The following is a 14,360-nucleotide window of genomic DNA, read 5'->3' as shown; positions in this document are numbered from 1 at the left end:
AAAATCTCCTGCTTTTTAGAAACTCTATTAAGTGCTTCGAATTTAAAGGTCTTGTCAGAGTGTACTGAACATCTACCATGTTTCTCACCCCTCATGTTTCATTCCGCTAGTATAAATTAATACCACAGATTTGGATCACAGAATCATAGAATTGTTGAGTTGGAAGGGACTTAAACTTATGACATCACAGATGGGCACTCAGTAGGTCAAGCAGGACCTGCCCTTGGCAAGGTCATGTGGGCTGTCTCCTATCACCTCCCTGACTTCCATAAGCCTTAGCATAGCTTCCAGGAGGATCTGTTCCATGATTTTCCCTGGCTGAATAGGTAAGGCTATCTCATCAGTAGTTCCCTGAGATACCGTTTCTATCCTTAAAAATGGATGTGACGTTGCCTTTTTTGCAGTCATTAGGGAGTTTACTTGACCGCCATGACTTTTCAGGCATCACTGAAAAGATTATGCTTGGCTGCTACATCAACCAATATTCTCAGCACTCCTGGACACTAAGTTTTAGGAAAGCCAACTTTCATCTCTTTATGGAGTTAGTCAACAGATCCGTTGGGGAAACTGCCCTCAAAGACAAGGGAATAAAACAGAGCTGACAGATCTTTAAAGAAACTTTCCATAGTGCACATGAGCTCTTCTTCCCTAGGTGTAGGAAGAAAGGAAGGCAAGAGAACAGCATGTCTGAACCTGCTGTTCAAACTTGAGAGGAAGAAGAACAGCCTTTGGAAGCAGGGACAGGTACCCTGGGAGGAGTACAGAGATGCTTCTAGGCAGGGTAGGGATAGGGTCAGGAAGGCAAAGGCCTAACTGGAACTGGTCTTGGCAAGGGGTGCAAAGTACAAGAAAGGTTTCTACAGGTACATAAAAGAGACAAAGAAAGTACAAGAAGGCACACCCTATCCTCCCCCAGTAAGCAATACAGGCAAGTAACGGTGGACAAGGAGAAGGCTGAAGTATTCAACAAATTTCTTCCTTAAGTCTTTATTGGCAACTTCTCTACACTCAGTTCTCTAGTGGATGGTTCAGGAGGGAAACAATGTCCTTCCCATTGTAAGCGATGACCTGAGGAACACAAACATCCATAACTCTATGGGTACCATTGAAGATGCAATGAATGCACCTTCAGAACATAATGTTTATCAGAAGTGAGAATTTATTTCCTGTAATGGTGATTAAGGATTTTTTCTGAACCTTAGTGAAATAGTACATAAGCATTTAATAAGTAACAGAAGGAACATAGGTCTGGTTTTTTCACATCCTAATTTATTTTAATTTGATTGTAAAGTAAGGCATTACTGACCAAACTACTTGCTAAAATGCTATTATCCAATGATACCTGGCACATCCCATCACAATGAATAACTACATGCATCCATTCTTTTCAGATACTGGCAGAACTGCAACTGACAGTATGGCTTTAGTAAATCAGCAATTATTGTCTAAAAACTACTGACCAGAAATACCTGCTTTTAGCAGGAAGCAAGGACTGAAGAACCTAAAAAGCATCATATACTTTCCTCCTTTCCTTATAAAAGGCCTTCAATTGATGTGGATTGGAGATGCAATATGACTTAATCCCACTCAAGTCTCACATTAAATTCCACTGTGAATAGCATTTGACTCTTGACTCTTCAAAAGACATTCCCCAGAACTGGTAGATATACCATGATTCACTTTGCATTCTTATCATCTAGTGAAATTATTGAAACACACAGACTAATTTCAAAGCTTCTGCCCTGCAAATTAAACCTGTCAGCAATGCTATCTCTTTGGACAGATCTCCATGCAAGTTCTATTACCAGCAAAGCATCTCAGTGAACAGCATATCTGCATAGAGCTGCATTTTCTTGTCCCTCCCCTGTCTAACATTTTCTGTTGTTTGCATTTTCTAACTGTCCACATATATCTCACTGATTCAGGAATGAAAAAAACACGTTTAAACCCTTGCTCATAGCTGTTGTCTGTTTATTACAGATTGCTCCAGTTAAAGGAATGGGAGAAAGGGAGAAAAATCTAAAGGAGTTAAGAGAAGAATAATTTCTTGGTGAAACCCCTGCTCATCAACTCCTAGCCCTGAGTACTAACGTAAGCACTTCATTGCTGAGAAGAAAAAAAACCTGGCATTGAATGTCTCTCTGAAATGAAGTAGCAGGGGATAAAGAACTCATCTGTAGTGTTAACTGCTTTCTTCTGGGAAATGTAGTGAGACTATTTCAACTTCCATGCTTGCAGCAGAGAAGAACCAGTGTCCACATTCCTTAATTCTAAGTCTACAGTAAGTTTCTGCTACAATACGCTCTAAAAGAATCACCAGCTCCAATTCAATTTACATTACTAGTTACAACTGTTCAGCATCACTTTTTTTCCTATTTCAGATATTATGGCAAAACACAAACACGCCATAGAAACAACTCTTTAAATAATTAATGGTCTGGCTCTGCAGTTCATCACTTCCAAAACAGCAGTCTTACTGGCATCAGCAGAACTGCTTGCATCCTGGTATTTGGCTAATGATGAACAACAAGCAGGCAGTCGGCATACAGATGGAGAACTTTTGGAAACCTCTCTATATTAATCTTCCCACAGCACCAGCACAGAATCCCCAAATGAACTCAGCAAATCCCATTCAGCTGCAAAGGGATGCAAGAAACTGTGAGTGTTTTACCAAGGACTTGTAAAGAGCTGCACCATGGATCACACGATCTCTGAGAGTACACTGAGGTCACAGGGACAGAGTTTATACACAGTCCATACAAATCTCTAGCCATATAGCTGGATCAGAAAATGTCGGTTATGTTTCCTTCATTTCTGAAGACAGGTTGCCAAATGAAACCAATGCTGACAGTCAGAATCTGATTAGCAATTACCTGAGGGTATAGCTCACATTTTTCTCTTGTACACTCACATCATTAATTTAATATGTTATAAACCCTATTATTATCACTGGCTCTTGACAAACAGTTCAAGAAAAAAGCATGCCATTGAAGATCCCAAGAACTGTGAAGCAAGAAATAAGAGGAGCCAACTGCAGTGAACTATTCAAAATGCATCCACACCCAAGTTCAAGGGAGAAGATTCCTAAAATATCCATAAGAATATTCTTCTATCTTTCTGCCAGTTTGATGCCTGTTCAGACTTTTAATTTCCTGCATGTCTCTGGAATGCCAGGTCTCTTCGTGTGAAGACAGAACCCTCACCGGCATCCCGATTTGGATGGTGTGAAATTTTCCATAAGGACTCATCTTAATTTTAGTGAAGATCCTGCACCCTACAGCCAAATTTCCCAGTGACATGTCCACACAGAATCATAGAATGGTTTGGGTTGGAATGGACTGTTAAGATCATTTAGTTCCAGCCCCCTGCTATAGGCAGGGACATCTCCCTCTAGACTAGGTTGCTCAGAGCCCCATCCAGCCTGGCCTTAAATGATTCCAGGGATGTGACATATGGTCTCAGTGTGCCAAACCTCTTTTACTGGCCTGTACTGTTCTTCAGTCATCCTCCTGTATGACACAATCGTTGTTGTCTATCAGACAAATAAATATATTAACTAAAGTGCTACCAGTTAAAAAGCACAAAAAGTAAGGTCGAAGTTTCATTTACCTACAGAAACAGCATATTTCACACCAAAAAGAAAAATTGAAGAGTGAAAGCTAAGAGATATACTAAGTGGCTCACTGTTTTGATTTTGCAAGATGCATGCCATTTGGCAAACCTAACTCGAAGTTCACAAGGCTTTGAAATGTGTAGTATGAAAGTTCACAAGGCTTTGAAATGAGTTTTGGTATGAAGTTTTGTAGTATGAAGTTCACAAGGCTTTGAAATGAGTGTATCTAGAACATTCATGCTACATTTTCTCTGAAACTTCATTATATACGAAGTGGAAATTGAACAGCAATGGAAGTAAGCACAATAAAATATTTGTAGGGTTAAGTTTCATCTTAAAACAAAAAGCTTAGTCTGAAATACTGCTTGGCTCTTTTTGCAGGGAAAGGTCTAAAGGAAGCAGGATGCAATGTACATATGATGGGTTTTTTTTAAGACTTTTGGAAACAGAGCAATTTATAAAGTCCAAGCAATGGCTGAATAAAGGATGACAAATAACTGAAGATTTGTTATGACAACATTAACATAGCATCACTGTGCAATTTCTCAACTTGTACCTATCGCAGGAACATACTCAGGAAAAACAGCTTCTCAACCATTTTACTGCAAACAAGTCTTCATAGCTGAGGATGATGACAAGACCACCAGTATCAACAACAGCTTCTAATCTTGTTTGAGATGCACAAAACACTATCGGTATTACAACTGCAGCTTTCTGAATGGGGAACATGATCTGAGTACATGCATGCTGAGACTGCCAACAAGCTGAAAGCAAAATTGTACTCCCAGGAAAAATCTGCCTTCTCCAATAACTACTAAGGGATCTCCTAAGGCACTGGAGTCTATTCAAACAATAAATGTCAGTTTTTAAACTAGAAAGATTTACAGATACACATCTGAGCAGATATCTGCGGTAATTATCTCTTAATACCAATTTCTTTGCAAAGATTTTCTCCAACCTAGTTCTACCACATGCAATGTGGAAAAAAAAGAATTCTAACATGAACAAGGAGCACAGAAGTCAAATGCTTTTGCAGAATGAATAGAACAAAAAAAAACAAAAAATAAAACTTTATGTGATTGTTTTTTAACAGTTGACTTTCAATATTTTCTCCACAAATGATTTTGCTTCCTTGCTTTGGAAAATCTGACAAAATGTCAACAATTAGATGCCAACCACTTAAGAGCTGTGTGAAACTTGGCAGTTCTGATTTGCAGAAGTGCAGGCAAATATTTTATTTGGTGTCTATCTACATATGTTCTCCCTCCACTACATTCAGTTTGAGGTTTGAGCTTCAAATAAAGCCAAACAGGTAAATGTAACAATTTTCAGTAACAGTTTTCACATTTTATTCAGTCTCACCCCACGACTGTGAAATAAAACATAGACAGGCATATCTTCATGAATTAAAAATGGAACAAGTTAGATGTTCAATTTCAGAAAGAAATAGCAGAAAGCAGCTACCATGTGATTGTGGAGATTTACATCCAGCCACCTAAAACAAACCAGGGCCATGATGATGTTAAATCCCTAGTGCCATTACTGTTTGTATTCTATGCTTTGTGAAGTGCCTCAGTCACATGTATTTATGATGCTATATAACAATCCCACAATGAGAAAAATAATAATAATTAGTTTTGTTCAAAATCTTGCTATCATTTTACATCATCCCAGCTGCTTCCTAATCTTTTTATCTACCTCAGAGTATATTGGGATTGAAGCTGCCTGGATCACCACTGCTGCTGTAATTGTGCCCAATGGTCCTTACACTGTAAAAATCAGGAGTGTCCTAACAAATTATAGTAGGTGAAATTTTTTATGAAATAGGTGACAAAAAGTCAAATGGTCCTGAAGAAAAAACTTTTCAAGAAGTGATCTGATTTTTGATATTTCTATTGAAAACTTACCCGTGGTGTATTTCTATGAAGGAAATGAAAGTAAAGAAGGGTATGGAGTAACATATTCAAGTGACTACAGGTATCATGTTTAGGGAAAAGCTGTGGGTTAGAGCAAAAAAGACTAAAAAATGAGAGGAATGAAAGAAAAAAGAAGAATGAAGGCAAGAAGGAAGACGTAAGATACTTGTAGATGTACAGAAGACAGAAAACCCTGAAATCTGAGATGCAAAAGAAAAGTAGTAGGCCAAAAATTAGAATAACTTCAGTATGAAAATGAGGAACAAAAGGATTATACAAAAGGGTTTGGAGAAGACATGGGAATATCAAGAAAAAGGAATGTGACTGAGCATGGCAGGAAACTACAAGAACACACATAAGACAAATACAAGATTAGTGACAGATGAGAAAAGATGAAGTAAGAGTGGCACAGGATTGTATGAAAAGATTCAAGAGGAAAGAGTACAGAACTGAGAGAATAAGTGAATCTGGAGGTAAGATTTGATAAAAATTATGAATGGGTCTAAAAACTGGTGATGAATAGCAAAGTGGTTAAAAACTGGGATAACAGCAGAACTCAGGAAGACCTCAGGTAAGGAATAAAGTGAGAATGGCAGATGAAGACAGTCCTGGGATGGAGACCTTGGTGCTGCCCCTACATGCAGAGTCATCTTACCAATCCACCACAGGTGCTCAAGGAGGCGAAGGAGCCTGGGTAGCGAAGCACAGCACCACTGTAGTAACAAGCTCTCTCAGGCTGCCCTTGTGTAGCACCCTGTGAGCTTTTGCTGTCACTCCCGAGTCGTTCCTCCACAGCAAAGCCAGGAGCCAGGAAGCGGCTGTCCCTCTTGAGCAGCAAATAGAGCTCCCGGGTAAAGGCCGGGATCCTCAGCAACACTTCATCTCCATCCTCAGCCAGAGGCGGTGGCGGGGGAGACAGTGTCGCTGGCAGCTGCGGGGCGGCACCAGAGCCCTGAGGCAGGGGGGGCCAGTGGTAAAACTCCTGAGACTCGTACTCATCTTCGGCTTCCTCCTCCTCGGCCGCCTCCCCTGCGGCCTGCGCCGGACTCTCCACCGAGGAGGAGACGGAGCGCACCTCCCGGGAGCTGCCCGTCGCCGGGCCGGGTGCCGCGGGTGCACTGGGCGCGCTGCTCCGGTTCCCGCAGCCGGGCTCGGCGCTGCCACCGCCCCCACCGCCGCTGCCTCCCGCCGGTTCCTGCTGGCCCCGGCTCCAGAGCGCGGGGAAGACGATCTCCCACTCCTCAGAGTCCACTGAAGCATGGAGACCTGAGGGAAGGCAGCAAAGGCTGTGTGTGAGCGAGCACCCCACGGTTCCGGACAGAAGCCCGCGGTTCACTCCCTCAGGCCCCCAGCCCCGGGACGCGGCGGGCGCCACTGGGCCCCTCTGTCTGCCCTCAGGTGGGGCGGGGGGCACCGCCAGAGGTCTCCGTGCCGCTCGGCTCTGGGCGGACCGCGCTCCCGGTCTGCCCGCAGCGCCGGGGGCGTTCCTCTTCTCGACTGTCGCCTCCATGTAGGGAGTTGTACAAAAGTTTCATTTAGACAAAAAAAAAAAAAAAATCGGCAACTTTTTATGCAGCTTAAGTATATATACATTGTAACAGAGAAACCCCGAATAACTGGGGAAAAAAAAATAAAGGAAGAAAGAAAAAGAAAAAAAAGAAAAAAAACACCACTTAGGAAATTTCAGCCTTATCCTTAGCACATTTCGCAAAACCCAGTGATTCCAAAAGCGCAGCCAAATGCACGCGCCCTCCCGGCCGCACTCTGCTGAACGCACGCTCCGCTGGCAGCCGTGCACACTGCATCCCCATCACTACCACGACATCGCGTTACCATCACTGGCGATCGCAAAGCACAGCACTCACACCGTATCACAAAGTAATTAATGTAATTCACCTAAGAGTAACAGCACAATGCCACTCTGTGTTTATATATACGCTCATACACAGAGCCTCAACAACCAGAGACAAGGTTATACGCACGCACCCACCCCACATACGCTCGGAAAACAGCACCGAGTTGGCAGCACTGCTCCTGAGCACCGCCGTCTCCCACCCGCAGCGGGCAGCGGCTACGGGGGATGGCACTTACCTGCGGCCAGCCCGCTAGACAGCACGCACAGCTGGTAGAAGACGCAGCAGACGCGGCTCAGGCGCATCCTCCCACTATTCCCCATCGGCCCTGCGGGGGATCCGCGGGCAGCGCAGGGCAGAGCGTGGAACCCCGCGGAACACAGCCACCAGCGGCGAGGCGGGCAGCTCGGCAGCACGGGCCGTGTCCGCGCGTGTGCCTGAGTGTCCGTGCGCCCTGCGCCGGCGGCAGGAGGGCTGCAGGCAGCGCAGACCGTGTGCGCACACAGCGCCCGGCGGCGGGCGGGCAGCTGCGCCCCGGCGGCGGCGACCGCGCTGCCCCCGCCCGCCGCTCACCCCCACGGGGCGGGACGCGCCGGGCCCCGGCCCGGTCGGCCCTGGCCCGGCCCCGCCCCGCCCCGCCCGGGCGGGCACCCGGCGCTACTCCCGCGCCGCGGCGCCGCGACGCCGGCCGGGCTGCCCCCGGGGCAGCGGAGCACCGCTGGGCCCCGAGAGCACGGGCCCTCCCCCAGCCCCACGGAGCGCAGCTCGCCCCGGCCCTGTGTCTCGTGGAGGGAAGCAGCTGCCGGCTCCCGGCGCGCCCGACCTGGTGCTTGGTTTGGATTGCAGCGGGGTGGGCCCTTTGTGCGAGGCTTATTGGAGTAATCGGGTACTGAGCCTCTTGTAACCTCTCTTCAAGGAAACCCAATGCTGGCCACCTCAACCGCTGTCAACAGAGCAAGGATTAGATGGGGACGCGTGCAAAATCCTTAAATACACATCTGGCATCAGTGTAAGATGCAGAGCGATACATGAAGGCCTCCCTCTGAGTCTGATTTCTTATCACAGCTTCTGCCTTTTTACGTAATATCAGCAATATCAGAGGACTGATGTCCCTTACAGGAAAGCGCAGCGCTGTGCAGCAGGAGAACAGCGCTGTGCTGGTCAGGGTGTCCTGTGGAACTACTGCAAGAATTCCTTCTGAGCGTTAGGTGCTTGAAATGAAAAGGAAAACACAAATCACTTTAGACCTGAAAAAAATAAAAAAATAATGATAATAAAATAAAAACATTTAAAAACCAACAAACAGAAACAAAAAACACTTTTCGACTCCATCGAAGCCAGCAGCATCTCCCATTTGCACACTACTCTCTCCAGTAACAGCCTTTAAAGCTGTGTTGCATGGGTACACATTTCCAGCCATCTCCCAGCAGTGCCACTGATCCATTGCTGGATCTCATGGGAAAAAAGTTACTGCGGAGTGGTCCTTTTCTGGCAACAGGAACAACTGACTCTGAGCAAAATCACAGAGACTCTGTGAAAAGTTTCATTGTCTGCAGACTAGTGTTTGCCTGATAATTGGGTCAATTTACAAACACGTTGCAAGTGAAGCTTTATTTCCCAAGCAAATAACAACACAGATATCGGTTTACATGGAAATTAGCCAATAGACCTAAGGCTGCAGCTTCTCCAAAATGCAGCCTATGAGTTACTGTGCAGATACCACTTCTGTGTGCCCTTGTTTAAAACAAGTCAGAAGCATAGACAAAATTGAAAAAAAAAAACACTGATAAAACATTTGCTCAAAGCGGATGCAGTTGTACCATGGCTTTAGAGGACAACTGGCAGAAGTAAAGAGAAGACACAGGGCCTGTGTGTATGCTAGTTTCAGACTCCTGAACTGTGGGAGCTGTTGTCAGCCTGATTATGTTGGTCCCTTTGAACCAAACACCACTCCTCACAATCCCATGTACAACTCTACTAAGGGGCCACAGGAATGGCTTCTGTGACGTAGAGGGTGGAATGTAGTCCTTTCAGCACCAGCATAAGGGCCAAAGAGACTGTGAAGATCCAATTGAGTATGACTTTGGTATATTTGACTTTATCTCCAACAGAAGGAAGAGGAACTTTTCAAACAAGCCTCCAAATAGAAACAAAATGAGGGCTGAAGTCAGCATTCGGTGCTGCAACAAATTTCTCCAACTCATTTTATGTTTACTCTTATTTTTTCGGTAGTAAAAGTAATAATAAAAGGGGAAGTTTTCAATGTTTGACTTTGGGGAAAGATCACAGTAAAATAGGGCCCCTACTGGTGTTTGTTAGTTGTAACAAAGAGCCTGGTCATAGGTTAGCACTAGTGGGGGGTGGCAACCCACAACATGCTCACTGCTGTCTCAACAAGTACAGTGCAGGGAAGTCTGTCTCTAACATTAAAAGGATAAAACAACAGTTTCATACTGCACTTTTTTTCATAGAGGGTAATATTGTATCCACGTGTACTGTACAACAGATTTTTTGTTTTGTTCATTATGAAGCTACGAAAAATCTGTGCAAAATAGTTTTACTTTATAGAATAAAGTTGATACAATTAGAATAAAAATATATTAGATTAAATACTATCTCTAAACTGAGAACAAAGCACAGAGAAAAAACACATTCAGTTTACCTCTCCAGATTCATGAAGCCACACTCAACTTTGGAAGGGTCTGAGCTGGCTCTCTGAGGGACATGTGGAGGATCACAAGTGCATCAGATGGAGAATATGTTGATTTGTAAAATATAACAACGATTGAAACCTTCACACTAAAAGAAAAAAAAAATGCAGAAAATGAGGCAAAGGATGTGTATTCTTCAGTCCTTCCTGACTGAGGTAATGCTGCCTGAACTGGCTGAAATCAGTGGAGAAGTAGCAATGTCCTCTCTTTGAGTCCTGCCTGGTGTTGAATTTGCAGCATTGCACCCTTGGTCCTTTTGGGTCTGTCCAGACCTTGCAGAGGCCGAAGGATCCCTTCATCAAGCTGCCAAAGTCCTTCTTGACACCACGCTATGCTACCAGTGACACACAGATACCTCCAATCACCTTTTCAAAATACGTTTCTCTTCTTCTTTCTGTCTGTATTCAAGTCTGTGCTGTTAACATCAGCTGTCTTACCCCTGCTTGAGTTGTAATGTTAATGTGGCCGGAGTTTCCCCCCCAGCACACAGTGAATCTGTTCCACTGATTTAATTCTAGGGATTAAGATAAGCATGAACAAACCACACCATTCAAATGCCAGCTTCTAGCAGCATGGACAGTGCTGCCAGTCAGAGCCTTTACTTGATTTGTATTTTTTACTTAATAATCAAACTGTAGAACTACAGGAACAACAACAACAACAACAAAACAACAACAAAAAACTGTTCTGTTTTGAATGGTGCTTACTACATTACAGACACATATTGGATTACCAACGAGATTGGAAACAGAAGCATGTCTTCCTGTTTCTAGGGTGCTTTGCAAATGTTATCTCAGGATAAATAAACTTCTGGAAAATGCAGGTTGAACTATTTTTTTTAATTTTTTTTCCCCTCACTTTGAGATATTTTGAACCAGTGTAATTTTTCCCCTGTTAAGTATAAATTAAATGAGTTTTGGGGTTTCTTTTTCATCTTAGAAAATATTTTACTCTGCATCACAGTGAATTTTGAATGTCTGTTCATTAGCTCATTGAACTCTAAATGTTTAGCCTGCAATTCTATATTGTTATTTACAAGCTCAAAATGAAGGATTTCTTCAAAATGTACATATTTAAAAGTATTTCAGCCTCTTTTTAGCAGATCTTCCTTCACAGTAAATCTCTTGGTTCTGTCTCAGCTCAATGCTATGATCAGATGGCCTGTGCAGTAAGAAATATGCTGAACTGTTGTGGGCTTAATACCTCTATTAGTTTAAAGTGCAAAAACTTTAAAAGTACAAAGCTCAGCTCACAGCAGTCCACTACTTTTGTGTTACTCCACCAAGTGTTGTGATCCTACTGAGCTTAAGTAATTCAGTAAAACTTTCTTGAAGTCAGTCATTATCTTGTGAGCTATTTCACAAAGTCTTGTTGTAAAACTGATCGAGATCTTTGCGGGTGATGCATACAGGTAAAAATACACTTAAAACTCACTCTTAGTAGGAAATGTTTGGCAGTCATCATTTAACCAGATTTTCACAACTCCACATATTGTTTTGTTTTCCTTTGTTGACTCTTTTTTCTCCAAAAAATTGATACTTGTCATAAGCAGTCTGGCAGAAAGCTCCATCTGCAGAGATAAGTGTGCTAGAATTAAAGATGCTTTAAGATTGACAAACAACAACTACAACAAAAATACTCGAGAAGGTAGCAAGGCATTCCTTATGAACCTGAGTCCCACACAGCTTCCACAGCTAAAACATCCCACAAGGAAGACCATACACAAATTCTTGAATGGGCATAATTCGTCATGCAGATATGCCACTTGCTCTGTTATGTGAAGAAAAGTTGATCTAGAATGATCGACAAATATTTCCTGTTATTGGAAGAACTTAAAAGAACAGCATTTCAAATTCTAAGCAAGCAGGTCACTAGTTGAGCACAACTACTACAGATCTGGGAAGAAGTTTTCCTGCACAAGGCAGAAATCAGCTCTCCCTCCTGAATATTATGAAACAAACAAACAAACAAACAAACAACAACAGCAACAATAACAAAAGCCAAAAATAACAAAATATATATTAAAATAAACCCTGGTAACAGATTATCTCACTCAACTTTAAAAAGTTGCTTGTATTTATTAAGGTTTCATATATATATTAAATATTCAAAAGCTCTGCTTGATTTTTTTAATAGAAAAAGGAAAAGCAAAATTCTCTGCTTCTCTGCAGTTTCAATTAACTTAAGAAGAAAATGTTTATGTTGATTTTTCAAGGTCATGAAAAGAATGTCCTTGTGAGTTTCTTCCTGATTTAGATTGCAAGGAAAGGCTTAATTTGCATTTCAGAGGATAGCTGAACACTGTGAACAATTAAACATTCAAAATTCTATCTTTTATCAGAGGAAAGGTAAAAACTACCATTCTGAACTCAGTATGGCATTGTGAGTCTTGTAAAAATTAATTCCATTACCAGTGAAAACACAGTCTGGGTCTGAAACAAATTTCTTGCGTTAAAGAAATACACAGAAGAATGACACAAAATGCAACATGGACATAATAAAAGTATTTGGAAATGGTAGCAGTTTAAGTCATCTATTCTTTAGACTTCTGTTCTTTGTAATTCCTAAGATCAAAATCACGAAAAAAATATTATTGTTTCTAAGAACTCCTCAAACTGCATTTTGAGCCAGATCTACTCAAGAATGTAGATACCAACACTCACTCCGATGATTTGCATGCATTCCTGAATTTACACCAAAAAAAAAAAATCATTTTAAGGCCAATGTAAGCCAAAGTTGTTGTACTGTAGGTGCTATTATAGTTTTGTTCCAGTCCTAATAAATCAGTGTTGATATTCAACACCATGTGCAATCTTCTATCAAGCAATATTCTTCTGTTGTTCTTGTAGGATATAGAAGTGATGCTAGTCTGAATGGTTCTTTATGATAGTTAAAAAATATTAAAATAGGGGTATCTTATGTGAAGTCTTACATACAATTTAAAATTTTAGTATTTGTAAATGCTTACATGGAAACGTGTACTAATGGGGAAGAGGAGATGATTCATTCCATTGCCATTTATGTATAAAGAGATATGTTCTCAGCACTGTTTTGCTTCTTTCTGTGCTGTTAGGGCAGCAGTAATGGAGACGATCCTCATACGAGCTTGACAGCCACTCACTCTCACAGCAAAGGAAAATAAAGATATTGAAACTAACTGCCTATCTGTAGAAGGAAGTTAGAAGATCTAAGGAATTTGGGGTAATCAAAAATGGTGGAAATCTATTTCCTGTGGGAAAGTTATCCCATTAGGAACTATAATGTTCATATTTAAAGAACTTATAACTTCCTTTAATTTATATGTTAAAAAAGGTAAGAAACATGATTAGGCTACTTCCTCCTCTCCCCAGCTATATGACTCCACATTGAAAGAAGGTGGAGACAGGCAAATGTAAACTGTAAAACAGAGTAAAGCATTCGCTGAAAGCTGTGAACATCTGCAATTGGCTTTGAAGCTCTGTGGTATTCACAGTAAAAGCAGAACAACTGATAGTGCATTAGATTACTAATGAATGCTAGGTAAGCATCTGCTGTGCTTGACAAAGCAGATCTGAAAGATCCATTGTTAACCTGCCTGTTTCTGAATTCAATCCTCCCTTAGGCAGGTAAGTACAGTCATCTACATTTTAGGCCATCATGTATAGAACAGTATAGATAGTTAAAATTTCCTTTGTGTAACTTACAAACACCACTTAAAAGTTTGAGTGGTACAATTGTAATGTATTTACAACACCGTAAACTTCTGAGAAAGAAAAAGAACTGATTTATTTAGTCATTTGTTTGTTTATTTTTGGGCAATAAATAAGTGGTACTTAAAAGCATACAAGCCTGAAAAAAACCTTGATAAAAACGTTAATACATAAAACAGGAATAGGGAAAGCAGTGTAGGCAAATCTTGCACAATACAAAATATGGTTCCAAGAAAAGCTTAAACAACTGAGTAGGTTTTAGGTAATCTGGCATTTAAATTGCTTTCTGGTCTACAATATGTCAGTATAAATACTTATATCAGTATAGATCCTTACAATGTAACAAAACATACTTTATGCTGTTAAACCACACAGAGAAAGAGAATGAGTCACTGGGATGTATCCAGATGATGGAAAAGCAATATTGTGATAGAAGGTTTACCAAGACTGCAAAGACAAAACAGTAGAGATAGAGATGAGATAATGAGATACCTCTTCAGAAGCTGCAAGTAAATCAAAAGATGTCTTCCGTGCAGCAAGTTTCATTTCCCTGTTTTTTTGTAAGGTGGTATATACAG

The 14,360-nt window shown here is 41.8% G+C and overlaps 1 protein-coding gene across 1 annotated transcript in view; it reads right to left on the bottom strand.

The window, feature by feature from the left end:
* Nucleotides 1-7,940, bottom strand: part of ADAMTS19 (ADAM metallopeptidase with thrombospondin type 1 motif 19) — a 112,663-nt gene extending 104,723 nt beyond the window's left edge. The window contains exons 1-2 of the mRNA XM_015849403.3: nt 7,621-7,940; nt 6,185-6,795 (exon numbers count right to left, since the gene is read on the bottom strand). Of these exons, the coding sequence (XP_015704889.2) occupies nt 6,185-6,795; nt 7,621-7,705 (696 nt within the window). The 5' untranslated portion in view covers nt 7,706-7,940. The remainder of the gene's footprint in view (nt 1-6,184; nt 6,796-7,620) is intronic.
* Nucleotides 7,941-14,360: the final 6,420 nt, after the last annotated feature.

This window comes from Coturnix japonica, chromosome Z (assembly GCF_054131305.1).
Source record: "Coturnix japonica strain WE chromosome Z, WE-NBRP24, whole genome shotgun sequence".
NCBI lineage: Eukaryota > Metazoa > Chordata > Aves > Galliformes > Phasianidae > Coturnix > Coturnix japonica.
This window is presented reverse-complemented; position numbering and strand designations above follow the sequence as displayed.